Source organism: Melospiza melodia, chromosome 3 (genome assembly GCF_035770615.1).
Source record: "Melospiza melodia melodia isolate bMelMel2 chromosome 3, bMelMel2.pri, whole genome shotgun sequence".
Lineage (NCBI taxonomy): Eukaryota > Metazoa > Chordata > Aves > Passeriformes > Passerellidae > Melospiza > Melospiza melodia.
Window position 1 is genome coordinate 46292453 of NC_086196.1, and position 18315 is coordinate 46310767.

The 18315-nt window shown below is 34.9% G+C and overlaps 1 protein-coding gene across 10 annotated transcripts in view; it reads right to left on the reverse strand.

The window, feature by feature from the left end:
* The window catches only part of RYR2 (ryanodine receptor 2), a 381629-nt gene that overhangs the window by 135655 nt on the left and 227659 nt on the right, over positions 1–18315 (reverse strand). For all 10 annotated transcript variants that reach the window (XM_063151586.1, XM_063151578.1, XM_063151584.1 and 7 more), the window contains 4 exons: positions 10237–10384; positions 7426–7634; positions 5340–5514; positions 288–496 (listed from right to left, as the gene is read on the reverse strand). In XM_063151586.1, the coding sequence (XP_063007656.1) occupies positions 288–496; positions 5340–5514; positions 7426–7634; positions 10237–10384 (741 nt within the window). The remainder of the gene's footprint in view (positions 1–287; positions 497–5339; positions 5515–7425; positions 7635–10236; positions 10385–18315) is intronic.

Consider the following 18315-nt stretch of genomic DNA (forward strand, 5'->3'; position numbering starts at 1 on the left):
TTACACAGCTCTCACTGCACAAGGAGCTCTTAATGAGGACATCTTGTATAATTTGTCTCTCAGATTGTCACATTAACCCAGGTCACAGGTTTTGTAGAAAGAAAAACTGCCAATCAAACAATTACATTCTCTGCAACCCTACTGAATGTAAGGAATTTGTAACAGGTGTAAGATTCATCCAGAAATGGGTCAACATATCACATTAAAATCTTGTTTGGAACTACAAAAGTAGAGACATAACTCAAACATATTCAAGTGTCTAGAAACATTTCACTAGTATCACAAACCTCAATATGTTCATGGTTCTGTGGCACTGGTAGAAACTGAGGAAGCCTTTTACTCAGCCATATGGTGATGTCTCTGTTTGTATTAACAGCAAAGGGTTCATACCCTTCCTGTAAGCCACATATAGTGAAATATTTTAGAGTGCTGACATCTTTTCCAAAGTTCATTCTTCCCACTTGAGATGGGCCCAGGCTGCACACAGGTAGAAATCCTTAAAACAAGAGGAAAGAACATGTGGGTTATTCAGAATGAATATCAGTGAACTGCTCTCTTCTGTAACTGAATTAGAAACCATTTGTGGGAAAAAAAAAACCAAAAACCCTAAGAGCAAACATTATAAAGGAAAGCAATCATCAACAGCACATCACATCTTGTATGTCACCAAGTAATGTATCTTAAGTATAATTCTGAAAATAAAAGCCCTCTAATAGTCATGGACATTTTTAGGCAACACTCAACCTACAGCTCTTCATTAATCTCTCTACTGAGCTGGCATAGTATTGCCAATTTTACTTTAAGTCTCACTACTTTAGGTATTCCTCCTAAAATGTCATTATTCATTGTATTTTGAGAGACTCTTACTTCAAAAGTAATACAGTGCTTGTCCATGCAGCTCTAATAGTGGAAAAAACCTACAAATATGCACAAAGTGTATGTCATAGATTTCTTTTAAAGATAAAATTAATATATTTTTAAAATTCAGAAAACTCTGGTTCTGGAATATGAGAACTGACAATATGACACCATAGCTTCATGAAATTTAAGGTATTTTGGTTTGGGATTATTTTTTCTGTCTTACCTTTTGAATCAGTTTTACGTTTGTATTCATCTTGTGTTTCACTAGCACAGGGAACATATTTGTAACTTGTTTTTACAATTTTTTTCCCTGATTCCCCAGAATGGGCAAGGGCACTTTTCCCATACATCTGCTCTGCAGGCACATTTTAATTTTTCTTTGTCTTGATTTCAGCTTCACAGTCTAAAAACCTAAGACAATCTTTTATTTCTTCTATTTCTTTTCATCCTGCTTTTCAATTTCCACAGCTATAAACTACTATGCAGATTCATTTCACCTGGTTATTAACAAAATGTTTTCTTTTCTATCAAAAAGAAACATGAAGTTCTGTTCAGTGATTTTGATTCACATGAACATAACACATATTGAAATATAAGGACAAAATATCAAGTAGTTCCTCACTTTTCTTTAGGCTGCCCATATAAACATAAGTCTATTCTTGCTGTTTGTTCTTCAGAGACATGGCAAACTCCAGAGCACCATCTACAGGAACTACTGTCCATCAGACACATTATCAGCCTTCAGTACCATTTTTGGAAGCTTTTACTACATGTACACAAGACTGGTTGTCATGTGTATTTACATTAGACATGATAAATTTAATGACATAACACTATTAGCCATAATTTGAAGTCCAGATTTTTATCTTCACAACTTGGCTCTTAAATGACAAGGCATCAACTCCTCAGACAACATAGCAATAATAGATAACATGATAAATGTCAATTCTGCTAGTGCAAATCTAGAGATGGACAATAATGCAAATATTTTCTAGCACTAAACAGAACATAATTGTATTATGTGTATTACAACACATAAATAGGAAAATCACATTTACATATAGAGATATGTGCCATGATAAAGCCTAGCAGCTCTAATAGGGACAATTACTAGGTTGAGTTAAAGGAATCCACAAGCTGTTGCATAAGTTGCTAAGCAAAGCCAAAATAAAAATTGTTTTCAATAACCTTACAATTCTCATTTCATCACCCAAAAAACAGTAATTCTTCTGCCTACCTGTGGTTTCAAAAAACCTCCACACCTTCCACACAGGTTAGATATGAAGCAAGTATCTTAAACACACACACAAATAAAATGTAATAAAATGTAAATTAGCATTTGCAAGATTCCCTGAAAGTAAACAAAGAAACATGGGGAAAACTCCTACACAGGTAAAGCTGTCATTGATGTTTTTACTCAATGTAGTGTGTCCCATGAAAGTTGCCAAGGGAGGCAATGTGAAATCAAGATGACAGTCCCTCTCACCAATACAGTTCTCACTGATAACAGAAGGAACTGTACATGTAGCTGATTCCTGAACACAATTGTAACTGTGGCTCTCTATAAATGGAATGTAAACACCAGTCCCAGTCCTGACCTTACTTCCATCTCTGGTGAAATTCTGCATTATTTTTTCAATTATTTAGTTGTTATTTAGGTGTTTTAGGGCTCTTCTATACATGCTAAAGACAGAGCATCTCATAAGGGGTGTGCTGTTAAGACAGCTACATATCTTTCTACAGAATAATAATGAATTTCAATAGCCATCTTTGAATGGATATCCAGCCATTTTAAATATTATTATTCACAGATACCATGCAACCCTTGCAAGCTGGAGGCTACATAAAAAGATTATTTACCCCTAACCTGGCTCCTTATCTCCAGATACATTACTAGGCTATGGAGAAAATTTTATTTCACTGTATGAAACAGTAAAACAAGTAAGAAGACTTAAACACTACCCCAAGAAAAGTAACCCTCTAGCACTGTCTCTAACATATAGCAAAAGCACAGGAGAGCAACACTTTCCATAATGTTCCCTACTTTCAAGAATACAATATGAACCTCCTGATTCAATCTGTCAAACACTACAAACAGTTCCTGCTCTCAGAAATCACGACTTGACAAAATAAGATTTGGGTTGTACGAGTGTACCTGTTCATATCTACAGTCAAATTTATCTGCTACAAATGCATAATAAGGCACCCTTATGTTTATCAACTTCACTACTGAGGTGATATCTCTTAAATAAATTCATCTTCCATAATCCCGAAGAGCTCTTCTTGTTGGTAGTACCACTTAACGTGCAGCACAAGCTGTATTACTAAGCTGGCAGATCATCAAATCCCCTTTTCATTGTTCCTAAGTAAATTAAATCTACAGGACTGATTTACTGTATGGCTGCATCAGAAATTCTAACTGTTTTCTAAAGAGAAAGGTCCCTTTTTGCAGCAATAAAACATGCACATGATTCACTCACTGAAGTAACCTGCAGAAAGGTCTCAGTGCTGTTAAGCAAGAGGCAGTAACAAAATCAAACTAAAGCCAGCCTTCCAAAAAGAAAAAAAAAATTTAAAACTCCATAAATTTCTTTTGGGTATTGCATATGTGTGTTTGCACATACACACTCAAGACACAATTCAGTTGTTTTCTCTTCCCCTCTCCTTTTGCCTCCAATATTTGTGTATTAAACAGCCATAATAATTTCAAATATAGCTTTGGAGTTATTAGATATCAGATCAGTCAGCACATTCCCTTGAAAATTAACTAGGACATCTTATTTCAAAGGCAAAGCTCTTTCCTACAAAAGCAATACTAAAGGAACTTAATGCGAGTTACAAGGATATTGTGGAAAACCTAAGACTTTTGACATAAAGCCTGTGACATGGTTATCAAAGCCTTCAGGCTCTGTGTCAAGCCAGGAACTTCTTTAGCAGAGAGATCTGTTTCCTAGATCAAGCAGCTAGAAACAAGCACCACAAAAAGTACACCACTGTGATTTCATCAGCTTGGAATAAATGCAGCCTACCCTCACAATTTCATGGAATTTGAGTTTCTTTCAGAAACTCTTCCTCAATGGGAGTACGCAAACTAGTAACTGGAAAGCCACTAAAATTTAATGGCACCGAGATGATTTTTTGCATACAACACTAACACTATGAGCCAGTTCTCATATCCCTTTCCCTCATCATGCTACCCCAGCATCTAAGGAAATCCAAAGGCAGTAAAGTAACAGACACCAGTCCAGAAAATTAATGGCAATTATGTAATTTTAAATAAAATACAAATATTTCTGATTCCCAATGTATGGCAAAGGAAGGAAAAAAATCTCCCAAAGTACTCCTGAAAGTAAAATACTCTGAAATCCAGATGAAAATAAAGTGGTTAAAATACAAAGAGTGAATTGCCTAATTAAGAAGTATGAAATTCATATTTCCCATGGGAATAGGGTAGGGATGAGTAACCAACGGTAGCATCTGGAGCTCTGGTTGTTCAAAAAATTCAACTTTATCTCTCAGCTGCACCTGTATTGTTTAATAGATGTATAATATTTATGCCAGAATATATGTACCTACAAGTAATGAAAGCTTAAAGCTTAATTTTTTTTGACATTACCACAGTTCAGAAATTTTAGGCAGTTAACTTACAATTTCTTACTCCTTTTCTGTTTTTATCTGCACACAGGTATATAATTAAATTTATAAACAAAGATACTTCTTTGTTACAGAATCAATCTGCCACCTGACAGACCCTCACAATCTTTGCCACCTTTAGCAATCTCTTAAGTTATGTTTTGACAGTAACCTAGCACCTGCTTGTGGATGCTGAAAACTGCACCAAGACTCCTACAATAAGCACAAAGCTCAATCTGCTGCTTTATAATTAAGCAGAATATTTTGGAGGATAGTTTTGTATCAGCTGACTGGATCAGATGTCATTTATCCTCCCAGTGCTAAAACAAAACTTTAAGATGGCTTAAACTCGCTACCAGTTTCTCACTAATTGGACAGACACTTGGTATTATTTCAGTACTTCAGTACTAGATAAAATCTGATGTCCTTGCCCCCATGGCAGGGGGGTGGACTAGGTGCTCTTAAAAGGTCCCTTCCAACTCTAACCATTCTATGATACTTTCTATGATTCTATTACATTATATGGTGATCTACTGCAGTGAGGATGAAATATTTAAATTCATTAATCTGTCTCTTCAGACACATCCCTGAAAAACAGGTAAAGGGTCTCACAACAAAAGATAGCCACAAAGATCACTACAGAAAAACCTCTTCCTCGTTGTCACACCCAGCACATTCTCTTTCCAAAAGGCTAATACTAATCACATAGAAAAAAGGACAAGTCAGGGGAAGCAGGGTCAGGGATGAGAACAGGGAGATGAAACACAAAGGAAACACATTGAAGTGAAGTCAGAGCAGAAACCAGGCAACAGCAAGTTAACGGCATGATGTATTACAGTACTTACCGTCAGCAACCTCAAAGTCCTTGAACGCAAGTTCTGAGCCTGAGTCATCAAGCAGGATTTCACCATTTAAGGTGAACATCATGGTGTGCTCATTCATGTCAACCATACATCCAACAACATCTCCTGCCAACCAAGAGCGGCCAAAATGCTCATTACCTTGATGCCACCGCTGCGCCTGAAATAATTAGAAGCATTTAAAAGGAAAATAGTGACAATGTATGTGTTCTCATCTTCATGGGTAGAACTAATAATTAACTACCTCAATTAAGATGGCATTAAAATTAACACTTTCACAGCATATCATTCCAAAACTGTGTCTGTGAGTACTCCAAGCTGACTTTGAATATGAAAAGCCAACAATTAACTTCTTGACAGTACCCCTCACATCAGCATTATAAAATATTGCTAAGAAAGCTGACAGGGAAAATTGCTATTTCAACATTTTAGTAAAATGTAAGAGTATGGTTTTTGTTTTCTGCAGAAGCTCCATGAAAGACTTTTAATCACAATAATATGCTATCAATTACAATATTTAATAGCTACTCTACAAACCCCTTTTAAGCAATTCCTTTATTTACTCAAGCAGCCTAAAAAATTAATTACTCGCAAACAATCTGTATTGTTCCCTTAAGCATAATTCTTAAAATATTTTGTGCAAAATAAATTAATCTTTCTCTCATATCAGATTTTGGAAAGAATAGAACTGTCTGTGAATGAGACAAGCACTGGGCTTCTGACAGATTCCAGAGCAGCTGAGGCCATGATTCCTCTGACTGACTTTTAAGTCAAAGACTGCAAAGGCTTACAATGAGGTCTTGGAGTGGAGTTCAAATATATTAACATCATATATTAACATCTGTTAAGAACTATTGTAACCAAGCACAGGAAAAAAAAGTATTAATAACCAATAACAGATAAAATTCCTATTCAAATATTTGATCACAAGTAGATGTTTATGCTCTGTAGCCATCCTAGAAGTTGTACAAAACCAACGAACATTTCTTGATATCTTGAAGGTCAATTTTTTTTTTCCAACCAAGGAAAGAACCCATTAAAATCAAACACAACAAAATAGCTTTATGGACTGAGACCTAAACATCAAGCCCTAAGATTCAGAAGGCAACTATACAGCTATTCCAGTAAAAATAGAGTACTCGAGTGGTTTATGTAAAACACTTTACAAAAATAACTTTCCAGTTCTCTTTTCAAGGAATCTTCTCATGCAGCGCAGGAATGGGAAAGAAATAAATTCCCACAGCATACATAAAATACATCTTGAGAACTTTATCTTGCTGAGAATATCCAGGAATTCTGTTGATTTCTGTTACATACTTTAACAGTAATAAGGAAAATTAATTCCAATACCAGATACAAGAAATAATTTGACAATGAGTCATAATAACAATTATGGTTCAGACAGCTGCTGCACTTGCCCCCATACTGAAATTAAAAATTTCAATGAGTCATTTAATCTATTCTGATGACAGTCAGTAATATAAAGGTTTGTTTTCCTATATATTTTTACTACTAGATTTAAATCACTCATTTTGTTTGTGCAAAGTTAAATTTGAGCAAATGATAGTGGTTCTATCATACTTCATTTAAGCTGTAAGGATTTCTATGAAAACCTAGGTATACTCTTTGGAACTCCTACATTTTTACAAATACTTTATATCAAAGTTTGCCTAAAACACTTAGTGCTAATAATCTTAACCATATTTATTCCCAAATGGCACGTCTTATAGAGAAAACAACAGAGTAAAACTTTAAAGAAATTAGTCATAGCTAATTACAGCTCTGCCAGTATTTTGAATTTGATTAAGCCACTTTGGTTATCAATTCCGTATATATACTGTAGAAACATGTGAATTTGTGAAAAAACATTATAAAAATGCTAAACCTTGCAAATTAATCTTTCTGATTCTAGTTATTTTGCCTAGACCCTCAAAGACAGAGAAATAATGTCATGAAACACCAAAGAAAGCAGAGAAAGCAACTGAGGCAATGATACGTGGAACAAGACACAAAAACTAAAATTTTTGCAGCCACTGTAATAATATGTTATTACAGATAAACACATACAAACCTTAAAGCCATCAAAAACAAAAGCTTCTTCATCCGAGCCAAGTTCCTGATCTGGCAGACAACCAGGCCTGGTCCAGCCAACTCTCATGTCTCCTGCAGTAACCGCCTCAAACTCAAAGTACCACTTCCCAGCCTTCACTGCATAGGTCTTTTCTGTACGGAAGATCCTGAACTTTTCCATTATTCCACTGCACACATCCAGTCTTGTTGCTGTAAGAATTAAAAAATAAAAGTAAGTATAAAGGGACAAAAAATAACCAATGCAGAAAGTACTGTTTTCAATTACTGACAAGAAACATTAAAAGCAAAAGCAAAAGGTAAAGGAATCCCTTTGAGCACAGACATGAGAAGAAGATTGTGCCTGCAGAGCAACCATGTGGGGAAAGAGTCCTTGCCCATTCTGGGAATTAGGAAAAAAAATCAAAAACACAAGAAACAAAAAAAGACAAAGAAAGGAGAAGATAGAAATCTGAATGCAGCTACAAATATATGACTCAAGGATCACTCCTATTCTTTTTCTCAGATTAGGGGGAAAAAAGGCCAAATGCATGAATCTTTTCCCCCAAATTTTAATGTATCAAATAAAGCCTGTGCAACATTTGAAAAGTCAGCATTCCAGTTTAATCACCACAATTCCACTTCTCCCTGAGTTTGTTATAAGATCAAACTTGTCTGCACCTACTTGCACCTGTTTGTTAGGCCATGCTAAGAACTTCTCCCTTCCTCTTCTATTTTCTCATACCCATCAAGGTCCACATTTCCAATATCACTAGGATAGCCTATAAAACCACACCCTTGAGAATTAACCATCACTTCTCATGCTACCATGCCTGACTTAGTTAGGTGAGGTACATTAAGTTTCCTCTAAGCAACACCTCTCTCTGCCACATAATTCTTTATTAGTTAAGTTTTCTCTTTGATAGTCTATGAAATGAATGCCTTAAAAATACTTTTCAAGACCCTCACCTATACAGATGAAGCACCACAAAGCATGGTACCTGGATAAATTGTTTTCTTTTTGGATTCTAAGTAAGAAAATGCTTTCTGGAGTCTAATCAGTCCCAAAAATACAGCTGCTGTGGGAAACCAGTAGATAATAATAATAAAAAGCACAAAAACTAATACTTAAGAACTTCGCAGAATTAATGTTTGAGTAAAAATTGACTGGAGATGCAGAACACCACTAGAGGGCTCTAAATCCCTTAATAACAGTATGAATTTTGGTTGATGAACGAAGATCCTTGCGACATGTTTTATTCATCTCCATAACTTGACAAGCTCATAAACTGCAAAATCTAAATCCCCAAAATGACTAAAAAAATCTTTTGCGGAATACAATTCCAGTCTTTGTAGAAGACTTATTCGTGGAGAAAGATCAGTTTGTGGGATACTGTTCTGCAATTCCTTTCCTCTGGGAATTTTGCAACAACCTTGATAACATCTTTCAGATTCACAAGGATTGCACTAGTGTTCTTTACATTTCGTTACTAACTCCAATCAGAGAACCAGCTCAACAATCTCTGCATTCTAAGGAAAAAAAGAGTGGTCCCATCTTGGCAGATTTAAGAGTGAGATCACAGCATTTTGCCACCAACACTGTCCCTTCCACTGAGGAACATTGCTCTACACGTTCAGCAATCCAGCCTTGCTACACATTCATGGTCTCAGCAATGCCACATATTTAAGGGTGATTTAATGGCAGCATCTCAAAGGATCAGAGCATACATGTGCTTTGGAAAAGAAATTCCAAATGGTAGGTTCCCTGTGTACACTTTAGGTATGAGTTATGTCTTTTGCAGAAATGCTTTACTGAAGGTCATAAATAAGTCAAAACTTAACAACCACTATCACGATATGAAGGGGAAAAAATAAGGTTTAGACACATTTCTCAAAATTTCCAAATTTGCCAGATTATAAAGATGCTAATTTTAATTTTGATTACTCCATATTTCCTTATCTTTAAGTGAACTTCTGAAATAGAGTTGATAGGGGTTAGATCTATTTATTTTGTTTGCACATTATGTCTCCTGATTTCTTGTACTTTCTTAGCATTATATATGCTGCAGTTATTGAGTTAAATGTTGTGTACTTTCTATAAAAATTCGTTGTTATTACTTCAGATATTTTTTTTCTCTTCTGTAGGATGTCTCAAATTGAAAATACTGCGTACAGTATCGATAAAACATTCAACCTGGCAATGATGCAAGTTCAAAGAAAACATTGTATAAAGTGAATTAAAATTTACTTATAGTCTAACTCAACTTCCAAGCCCTGAGGAAGTCCAGGAAACTTAAAGGCTCTAACAAACTATCTAATTATAGACTTGCAGGTTGCTATTCACAGAAATTTGGTTTGCAATCGTTTATTTTAGAAAATTTCATCTTGTACCTTTAAGTGTTTAAATACAATATTGTACATAAACTGTAGAATTCTTCACTATTTAAAGTTATAATTTTAGGAATATAAACTTCATATCTACTGATTTTACAGAGTATTTTTTCTTATTTTGTGTTGAAATAGCAAATATAGCATTAAATAAAACTATTCCCAAAAAATTTGTTGATTGGTTTAAATTTAAAATAATTGCTTTAAAATGTAAAAATGTTACATTTTGTAAATATTCATTTGAGGCCACAAGACAAGGAAAGGAAACAAAAAGGAAAGAAAGAAATTAAGATCTAAGAGAAGAGAAGATGGAGAAAAGCACCATACTTGGAAACATCCGTTCAAAATGTTTCATTGGACAAAAAAATTCAATAGCAGAGTGGAAAATTCTAACCTTTTTTTGAGAAAAAAAGCCGAAATTAATTACCATGATCTTGATCAGGAGCTTCCAAATTGTAACCATAGCCTAGAAGGGTGCGGACTGCTTCACGAAGACTGTCTTTGTTGGACTTCTTTGTTCGATCATCCAAAAGAGCGTATGGAACGAGCCGGGGATTCCGTCTGTTCTTCACATCCTGCATTAGTATGAAAAACCAGTTCAATTTCAGAAACTGTGCTTTATCTTACAGACAAGATTATTCTTCAGTAACACCATAAAAATTACTGTTATACCAACTGAAATCATGTAACTTCAAATAGGGCAAGGAATCAGAGAAATTGCAATAGTCTAGAAATGACAAGACTGAATTCACTAAAAAAATGGACACACACAAATAAACAAAGCTCATATTTTTTCACCTGTTGCAAATTCTGTCAAATTTACTTAATAAAGTAATAATACAAACCACAGAAATGAAAATAGAGGCAAAGAGAATGACAGAAAAGTCAAAAGAATTATATTTCATATGCTGTTTATGAAGCAGCTACCATAAAAAGGAACTTGTTTCTAACTAAAGCTGACATTACTACCATAAATATACAAAATGCCCAAATAATTAATGTGATAAAAACAAAATAACAAAATACTACTAATAAAAAATAATGGAGGTGTGCAACACTAATTAATAAATTACCAAATAGATTATAAAAATATGCCTTACTATAACAACTATTTAAGACATGCATTTTTTCAAAAATAAAGGGGTTTGCAAGAATATGATTTGTGTGTTCCACATGTAGAGTTTTTGCAATAGATAATTGCACTAACTACTCTCCAGCTGAAACGAAAATATTGGTAAGGTTTAATCTTTGAATTTTAGGTTTATTAGAAAACATTGATTAGGTTTTCCTCTACTCCAAAATGATCCTATTTGAAAGCAGTGTTTAACTGGATTATTTAAGTGGCTAATCTAATTTTTAGTGACTAACAGAATTGTTTTCTTCTCTACATTTTCTTCTCACATCCTGTCAAAATTTGTTGGCAATGAGAGAAACCGTGCAAAGAACTCTCCATGTTTTTCCTAATATCTATATTGATTAAAAAAATTACAGACTGGACATAGCATATAAAAAAAAGCTGCTGTTGAGAGGCTTTTATTATTGGTTAGATTTAGTGAGAAGTCCAAAGCCAAGGCCTATTATTTTAGAAGACAGTGTCTACAGTGAAAGTACCTTACTTCTTTTACAGCATTACAGTTCTCGTTTTAGGAACATATGTGGTTTCAATTCAATCTTCTCAAGAAGAGAAGAAACGGAACATCCATTCTGAAAAAAATCTTGCAGGTATCTTTTGCTACTCTTTAAATGCTTAGATGCAAGACTATCTGCCTCTTGCCTTGTCATAATGAGCAGATATTGAAAGGTCAATTATAAACCAATGCTTGATGAAATCTGGTCCTACAAGTTATGCCTCTAGGAGAAGAAATATTAAGGCATTACCTACATGCTAAAAGTGCTAACAGAAAGATAAAGGTAACACATTGCTGGTGACACAAATTACAAAACCATATCAACTCTAATTATATTTTGTGGAAAGGACAGTGGCAGGGCCAACACTAATACCATTTGAGGGATCCACTTTTCATATTTGTTTCAAATTCTTAAGCTGACATCCTACTTTATCCAATGTTTAATTTGGTAGATGTGAAAAAGGGCTGTGTCCTTCAAGCAAATGCTGAAGTAAATGTTATGAGAAATTATTTTTTAATATAGGAGTATTCACATTAACATCTGAGTTAATGTTAATTAACATCTGAGTTAACCTCAGATCATCTGAGGTGATGTAATACTATGAGTTTGATTATTTGTGATTGAAAGGACACAAAAAGAGAAATAATTTCCTATTAAGCATTCTACATCCAAAAAATTGTGAAATACTGTCTTTAAAAATATGAAAGTTTGGAACAATAAATATGTAACTTCTTATCAATGATATAGTGTTAGACTAATGCATTTGTAGTTGCCATAACAACCATTAACACAAATCAACATAAAGGCAATCAGCTGATACCAATGTATAAAATGAAATACTGTATAAGTGCTTTTAAAATGGCTAAAATGAGCACAAAATGAGAGCAAGGAGAGAAAAAAAAAGGAATACAGAAATTTAATGTATTATACCAACTTGATTTTACAGATTTTTTTCCTTGGATCTAATTTAATAACATTGTGACCTTTTTTCTAATAACATTGTGACCTTTTTCACCTATTCAAGACTGTGGCTACATTTTTAAAATTTGAATGTGAGAAAAGATTTTTCTTTTAACAACTTGGTTCTTTTTTTTTTTCTTATTACACATCTATTTAAACTTTGAATGTGTTAATAATTTCTGAATTAAGCACTCTTATTGTTATATTCATCATAAGTTTTAGTGCCAATGACCTTCTGCACCTCTCTGGTGTAAGTGTAGAGAATGATCCTGTGCAGTGATTGAGCTTTGCACATTCGCAATCAAGTCAACAAGAAAACTGATTAGCTAAGAGTGGTAATTTTTACCGAGTACATTTCCAAGCAGTACGGAGACTGAATTCCTCCTACTCAATACAAAGATGTTATTGTAGACTGGTAAAATAAGTTTTAACATTCAACCTAAATTTTTAAACTTTTTTTGGCCAGAATTTTCCAGAATTGACAGTAATGATTCATCAGAAGACTATTTGGTACAGAGCTTATCTGGCAACTACTTGTTAATAGATAAAAGGTTTTAGCTGGGTAGCATACATGATATTTATATTATTCTTTTGTTTTGAAATCAGAGCCTATCATATCACAGAAAAAAAAAGGGGAAAAAGCCTATGAATTTTATTACACAGCTTTGTCTTCATTTCATGTGACGAATATCCATCAATAATTTAGAATTTAATTTACTTTACTTAGGAAAACATTGCAACCATAAAAAGTTGGGATGCCTGGCAGATTGTGCCCTGGATGGAAGTAATGATGTTAAACATCAGCGATATAGCACTGACCATGAAAAGTCAGTATTACTTTTCACAGTGTACACGACAGATTCTGATATACATAGCAAATGGTAGACAAACAACTATTTGAATGGGCACTCACACTTTTTCTTAGGGTATATAAGGATGTCAATTAGGCAATAATTGGTCAACAATGGGCCAATTTAATTGCATTAATTTTTTAAACTACATCTAGCTCTTAAAAGGAAAAGAACTACAGAAAAAATACCTGAACATACACACCAAAAAACATCAACAAGCCTCTTAAAATTTCTGTGACAGGGAAAGAACACTGCCGCAAAGTAACTCCAAGGAAACACGTGTCAGATATAAAGTGCATTCTTTTTTTCAATGAGTCTGTGACATGTCTGTAACTGGTAACTGATCTCGAGGCACTGGACCTACAACTGGTCTTGGAACTTGCACAGACAGATCTCATGTAAGAATGAAACAAGAAAACTATAGTCAAATTCTAGAAATAGCTCTAAAAGAACCTATTAAGAGATGCAGTGTGTGTAATTCATTTGTGTGCTCCAGCACTAATTCAGTAGCAAAAAAACAAAGCATCATCTAAACCTCTTAAACACATTTGAAAATAATAATGTAGTTTTCAGAGCTATAAATAATGTATTGCAAAGCTGTGCACACCTGGACCTTCCCAAATCTCTAAGAAGTTCAGGAATAGCAGAGACCACTAAAGGAAACAAAAAGTCACCAGAAACATATGCTAAACTGAAAGAAAGATGGGAAAAGACTGAAAAGTTAAAACATAGTAGGAAGAATGAAGAAAAAATATGATAATTTCTTAGGAGCCCATATTTTGTGATTTAAAGTATAAGAGCTGTACAGATACATATTCTGTGTGGTACTGAAATGATTTTGTTCTCATAAGCAAGGCTGTTAAGCTACAAGCACATAACAAATGTATTTCAGCACATGTCCAGTGAGACAGATGTGCTGCTGTTTTCTCAGTTCCCTTTGCACCATTAGCAAGCCCTCATTCCACAGCTGTGAATTGATTCTGCTTGCTGTCAGATCTCTACCGACACCAAATATCCACACCTCTCACTATCACAAAGATTTCTGAGCAATTGCTACAACAAATGCTACAGGGCAGGTTTGCCAGCAGTGCTGCCAGAAAACCAGTGAGCCACCATGTGCGTGTGCAGCACGGGCACTGCCAGCAGGATCTGGCACATACCTTTCATGCCTTGCTAGCCAGAGGGCTAGCTTTTCCACACCTATCTTAGCAGCTCATGCTCAACCAGAAATCATGAAAATAAAAAATTATAAAAAAGGAAAAATAAAATTCTAAATTGGTATTTACTAAAAAAGCAATTTTCAAAGTCCAGAAGCACAACAAAGCCATATTCTTAGCAATGTTAATAATCCAAATGCACCTAAACAAAGGAGAGGTTGTATTCCTCACCTGGAATACAACTAGCAGCTGAGTTCTAACCTTGGAAGTATGTGTATCCTTAGTAATACATGCACAGCTTCTGCCATCTTCACTGAGAACCATAGCCATATGGAATGCCTAGCAGAATGTGCCCTGACTATAAATGGAAGGAACTAATATATCAGTATAAATCATGTAAAATGTCAAATTGAGGTAACATAAGTGGTTTTTACAAGGACAAGATGCTGGCTTTATATATATTTAATGAAAAAATAAGCAACAACTTGATTTTTCCCACGCATGCATATTTCACCCAGTCTGACTTTCCAGAACAATGCCTCTTCTGCATTGCAGCCTTAGGCAGCCTGAGAGGACCAACACCTGATCTTAATTAATGATGCCATATACTTTCCATACATCTGGAAAAATAAGAACTTGACTTTAAAAGGTCAAAATGTCTTTCATTTTTGGGCCAAAGAGAAGATTTCATATAATTGTTTAGCAATACCACCTGACTATTCTAGGACAGGAACTTCAGAGCATCTTTTTTAAGATGTTTTTCACAGAGCAGAAGGAAAATTTTAAGTTGCCAATATTTATAAACAATTGTTAAACCTGTGAGATTTTTAATACTTTTTCTTTTTTCAGTATAAATGGAGTTTCTGATTGTTGGCTTTTCTAGCCAGACCACAATGCAATACAAAGAAAAAGCAAGGTAACCTTTGATTAAGCTATCAGGATATGTGGCAATGTATATAAGCAAAATGTGAAAGAATCTTTGCCTGCGTTCTCTGCAATCAGTGGGGAGATCTAGGTGTCATGTATTCAGGAAAAGGGACGAGGCAGGCAATGTATTTTAAATTATTGTCATGTGCTTTCTTATCTCTAAGCTCGACTCTTTTCTTTTCTGTCTTTCCCTTACTCATATGGATGTTGGGATTCTCCTGTATGCATAAAATCACAGTTTTATGAATGTCAAAAATACACTAAGATCAGGGATATTCCAAAATATACCCTCAATTCATGGATAAACTTATATGAGTTCTGAATATTTTCCATTAGATTGTTTTTCATTATCTTGTTATGAAAAATTCCTTAAAAGTAACCAAATGAAAAAACTCATGTACTTACAACAGGACTTAATATCAAAATCCATAAAAGTAAAAAATAAAAAAAAGCCTTCTCTCGTAGCACAAATGAGATTATTTTAATTCACTTACAGCAAGGCTATATTGCTTTTTTGCCTGGATCTAACTCCTGTATCTGTCCTTGTACATTTACCATTTCCCCAGTTCCAAGACTACCAACTTGCAGGTAATCATGTTCTCCCTTAAAGGGACACTGTCAAGTATTTTCATACTGCTTTTTCTGCCTGTATTTCCACTTACTTTTGCTACTGAATGTGTTTAAGCAGAAATACATGTTTTTCCTACCTGTTTCGCTTCTACTTTCTCCCTTCATGGAGCAACTATGAGTCTGTGCTACCAAAAAATACTTGTTTGGGATCAGTGTCATCACAGCTGTCAGGACAGTTCTGGGAACAAGATTTGTTAGGTAACTTGTGCTCCTTCTCCTGGCTGGCTTTGCAGTAGCAGAACAAAAGTACTGTATATAGTCATGCAAAAAATGTAATTTGTTATATCTTGTTAAGAAAAAAGCCTGACAAGCAGTAATGGATTTAGAAAGAGGAAAAAAATCTGGAAGTTGGAAGGCATTTTCCTCAACAGATTTTAAAGAAAGAAATAGTTTATCCTTTAACTACTTGAGAGCATCCCTTTAATTTTTTCATTTTATATAATCCCAAAATGATGAGGCTCTCATACCGAACAGACCTACTAGATTATTCAATTCATCCTACAGCCACAGCACGATTGCTGTCCATAATATATTTCCCAGTGATTGGTTCATCTACTTTAAAGCATCTGTAAGCTTCTTTCCCCTAAGAAACTACTTTACAGCTCTGCAAGATCTGTTTATAGTATTGTACAGCAAAACATCATGTCACTGTATCACTCCAGTACCAAAACATGTCACAGTAATATGAGGGGGTGACAAAATGTAGCCCATGAAATAAATACATTGGAGTCACGCAGACTCCAATGTGGATAACCTAGAGCAAGCAGCTTGCCATGTGATATATATGACAGCTAAATGAGAGGCATCCCTGCACTGCACCCAGAAAGGAGCATCTTGCCCTTCTGCTCTCTTCTCATGGGTTTTAATAAATGGTATTTGTTATCTGTGTATTGTAAGAACTCCTGAAACTCAGCTGTTGGTCTATTTTCCAGAAGAAAAAGAAATATTTGAAAAGAGAAAGATTACAGAATTAAGAACAAATCAACATCAATATCCAAAGCACAGCACCTTCTGCAAGACATACTATTATTGAAAAAGGTCATCATCTACCTGTTTAATTATCCATGAGACGGTGGTAACTTGTCTGGTAGGAATTAGGGAGTAAAGTATACTGTTGACCTTGTAAATCTGCTTCCTGAAGGTCATGAATATTTCTGAGCTCTTGTCCACATTTACAATCATATTCTGCTGAAAGCATAACTATGACACTGCTCACCACACCACTACACTGCATTCTCAACAACAGTGCACAACTCAGCACACAAAAGTCTTTAGTCAGTAAAAAAATTCTTGGATGTTTAAAGCATAAGCACTCAGGACTGCAAAACTCCCAATTAAGTGTCTTTCCAGCTCCAAATGTGATCAGTTTCATAGGCACTTAAGCTTTTTAGTTTTAAATTCTGCAGACTCTTCTCTGCATGCCCATACCTGTCTTTGTCTTGATAAGGAAGAGCAGTTAAATATTCATCATATATACCCAAGCCTAGTCAAGATTTAGAGCAGAAGCATTTGCCTTAGACTCTTTCAGAGTATAACCTGGAAGTCAAAAGAGTGAGTATCAGAGTGTGTATCAGAGATTGATACACACCGACTGCTTAAAAATATCTGAAAATTTAACTAGGGGTTACCATTCCAATAACGCTTTTATACAAAAAACTTGTCCTTGGCCATCAGAATGGATGTAGATATGTAAATCCTATTTGTCTAGACACACATCTTTGAGACTATGGAGTCAATCTTTTGAAACTCTTGAAAAATGGCTGATATACCACTCAGTAATTAGAAGGCTAAGGGGTTTTAAACAAAACCTCTAGTTGCCATGAGTTTTCTCACACCAGACTATAAATTTTAATAAGTAAGCAGAGATTTAATTTTCATGTTAAAATTCATCATCCAGCAAGTAGAACATTTATTAGGAAGGGAGCCTAGGGAAGGCCAGAGTTCCCAGAGTTTCCCTCAGGAAACTATCTTAGGAGTCAGTAGATAAAATACAGAGAGCTGTTCAGCTAGTAGATCAGAGTCCTCTCCTTTTTCCCCTCTGCTCTCTCCTAGTAAGGCTCAAAAATGTCTCCTCACAGGACTACAACATTTTAAGTTCAACAATGAGTTTAGTCTCTTTCCCTAAGAACATACTGAGAACATAGAACAGACTTCACGATTCTTCTGAAGTGTTTACTTTTAGGTTATATCCCATACTAGATTTGTCTGATCAATGTTTTTTGGGGTTTTGGGGTGTTTTTTAAAACCCAAGTTGTGGCCTTGAGCAACTCCACTGCCTTTTGGGAACCACAATAAAACTAATGATTTATGGCTATCACATCACACTTTGTCAAATGCAAAACCTTCTATATC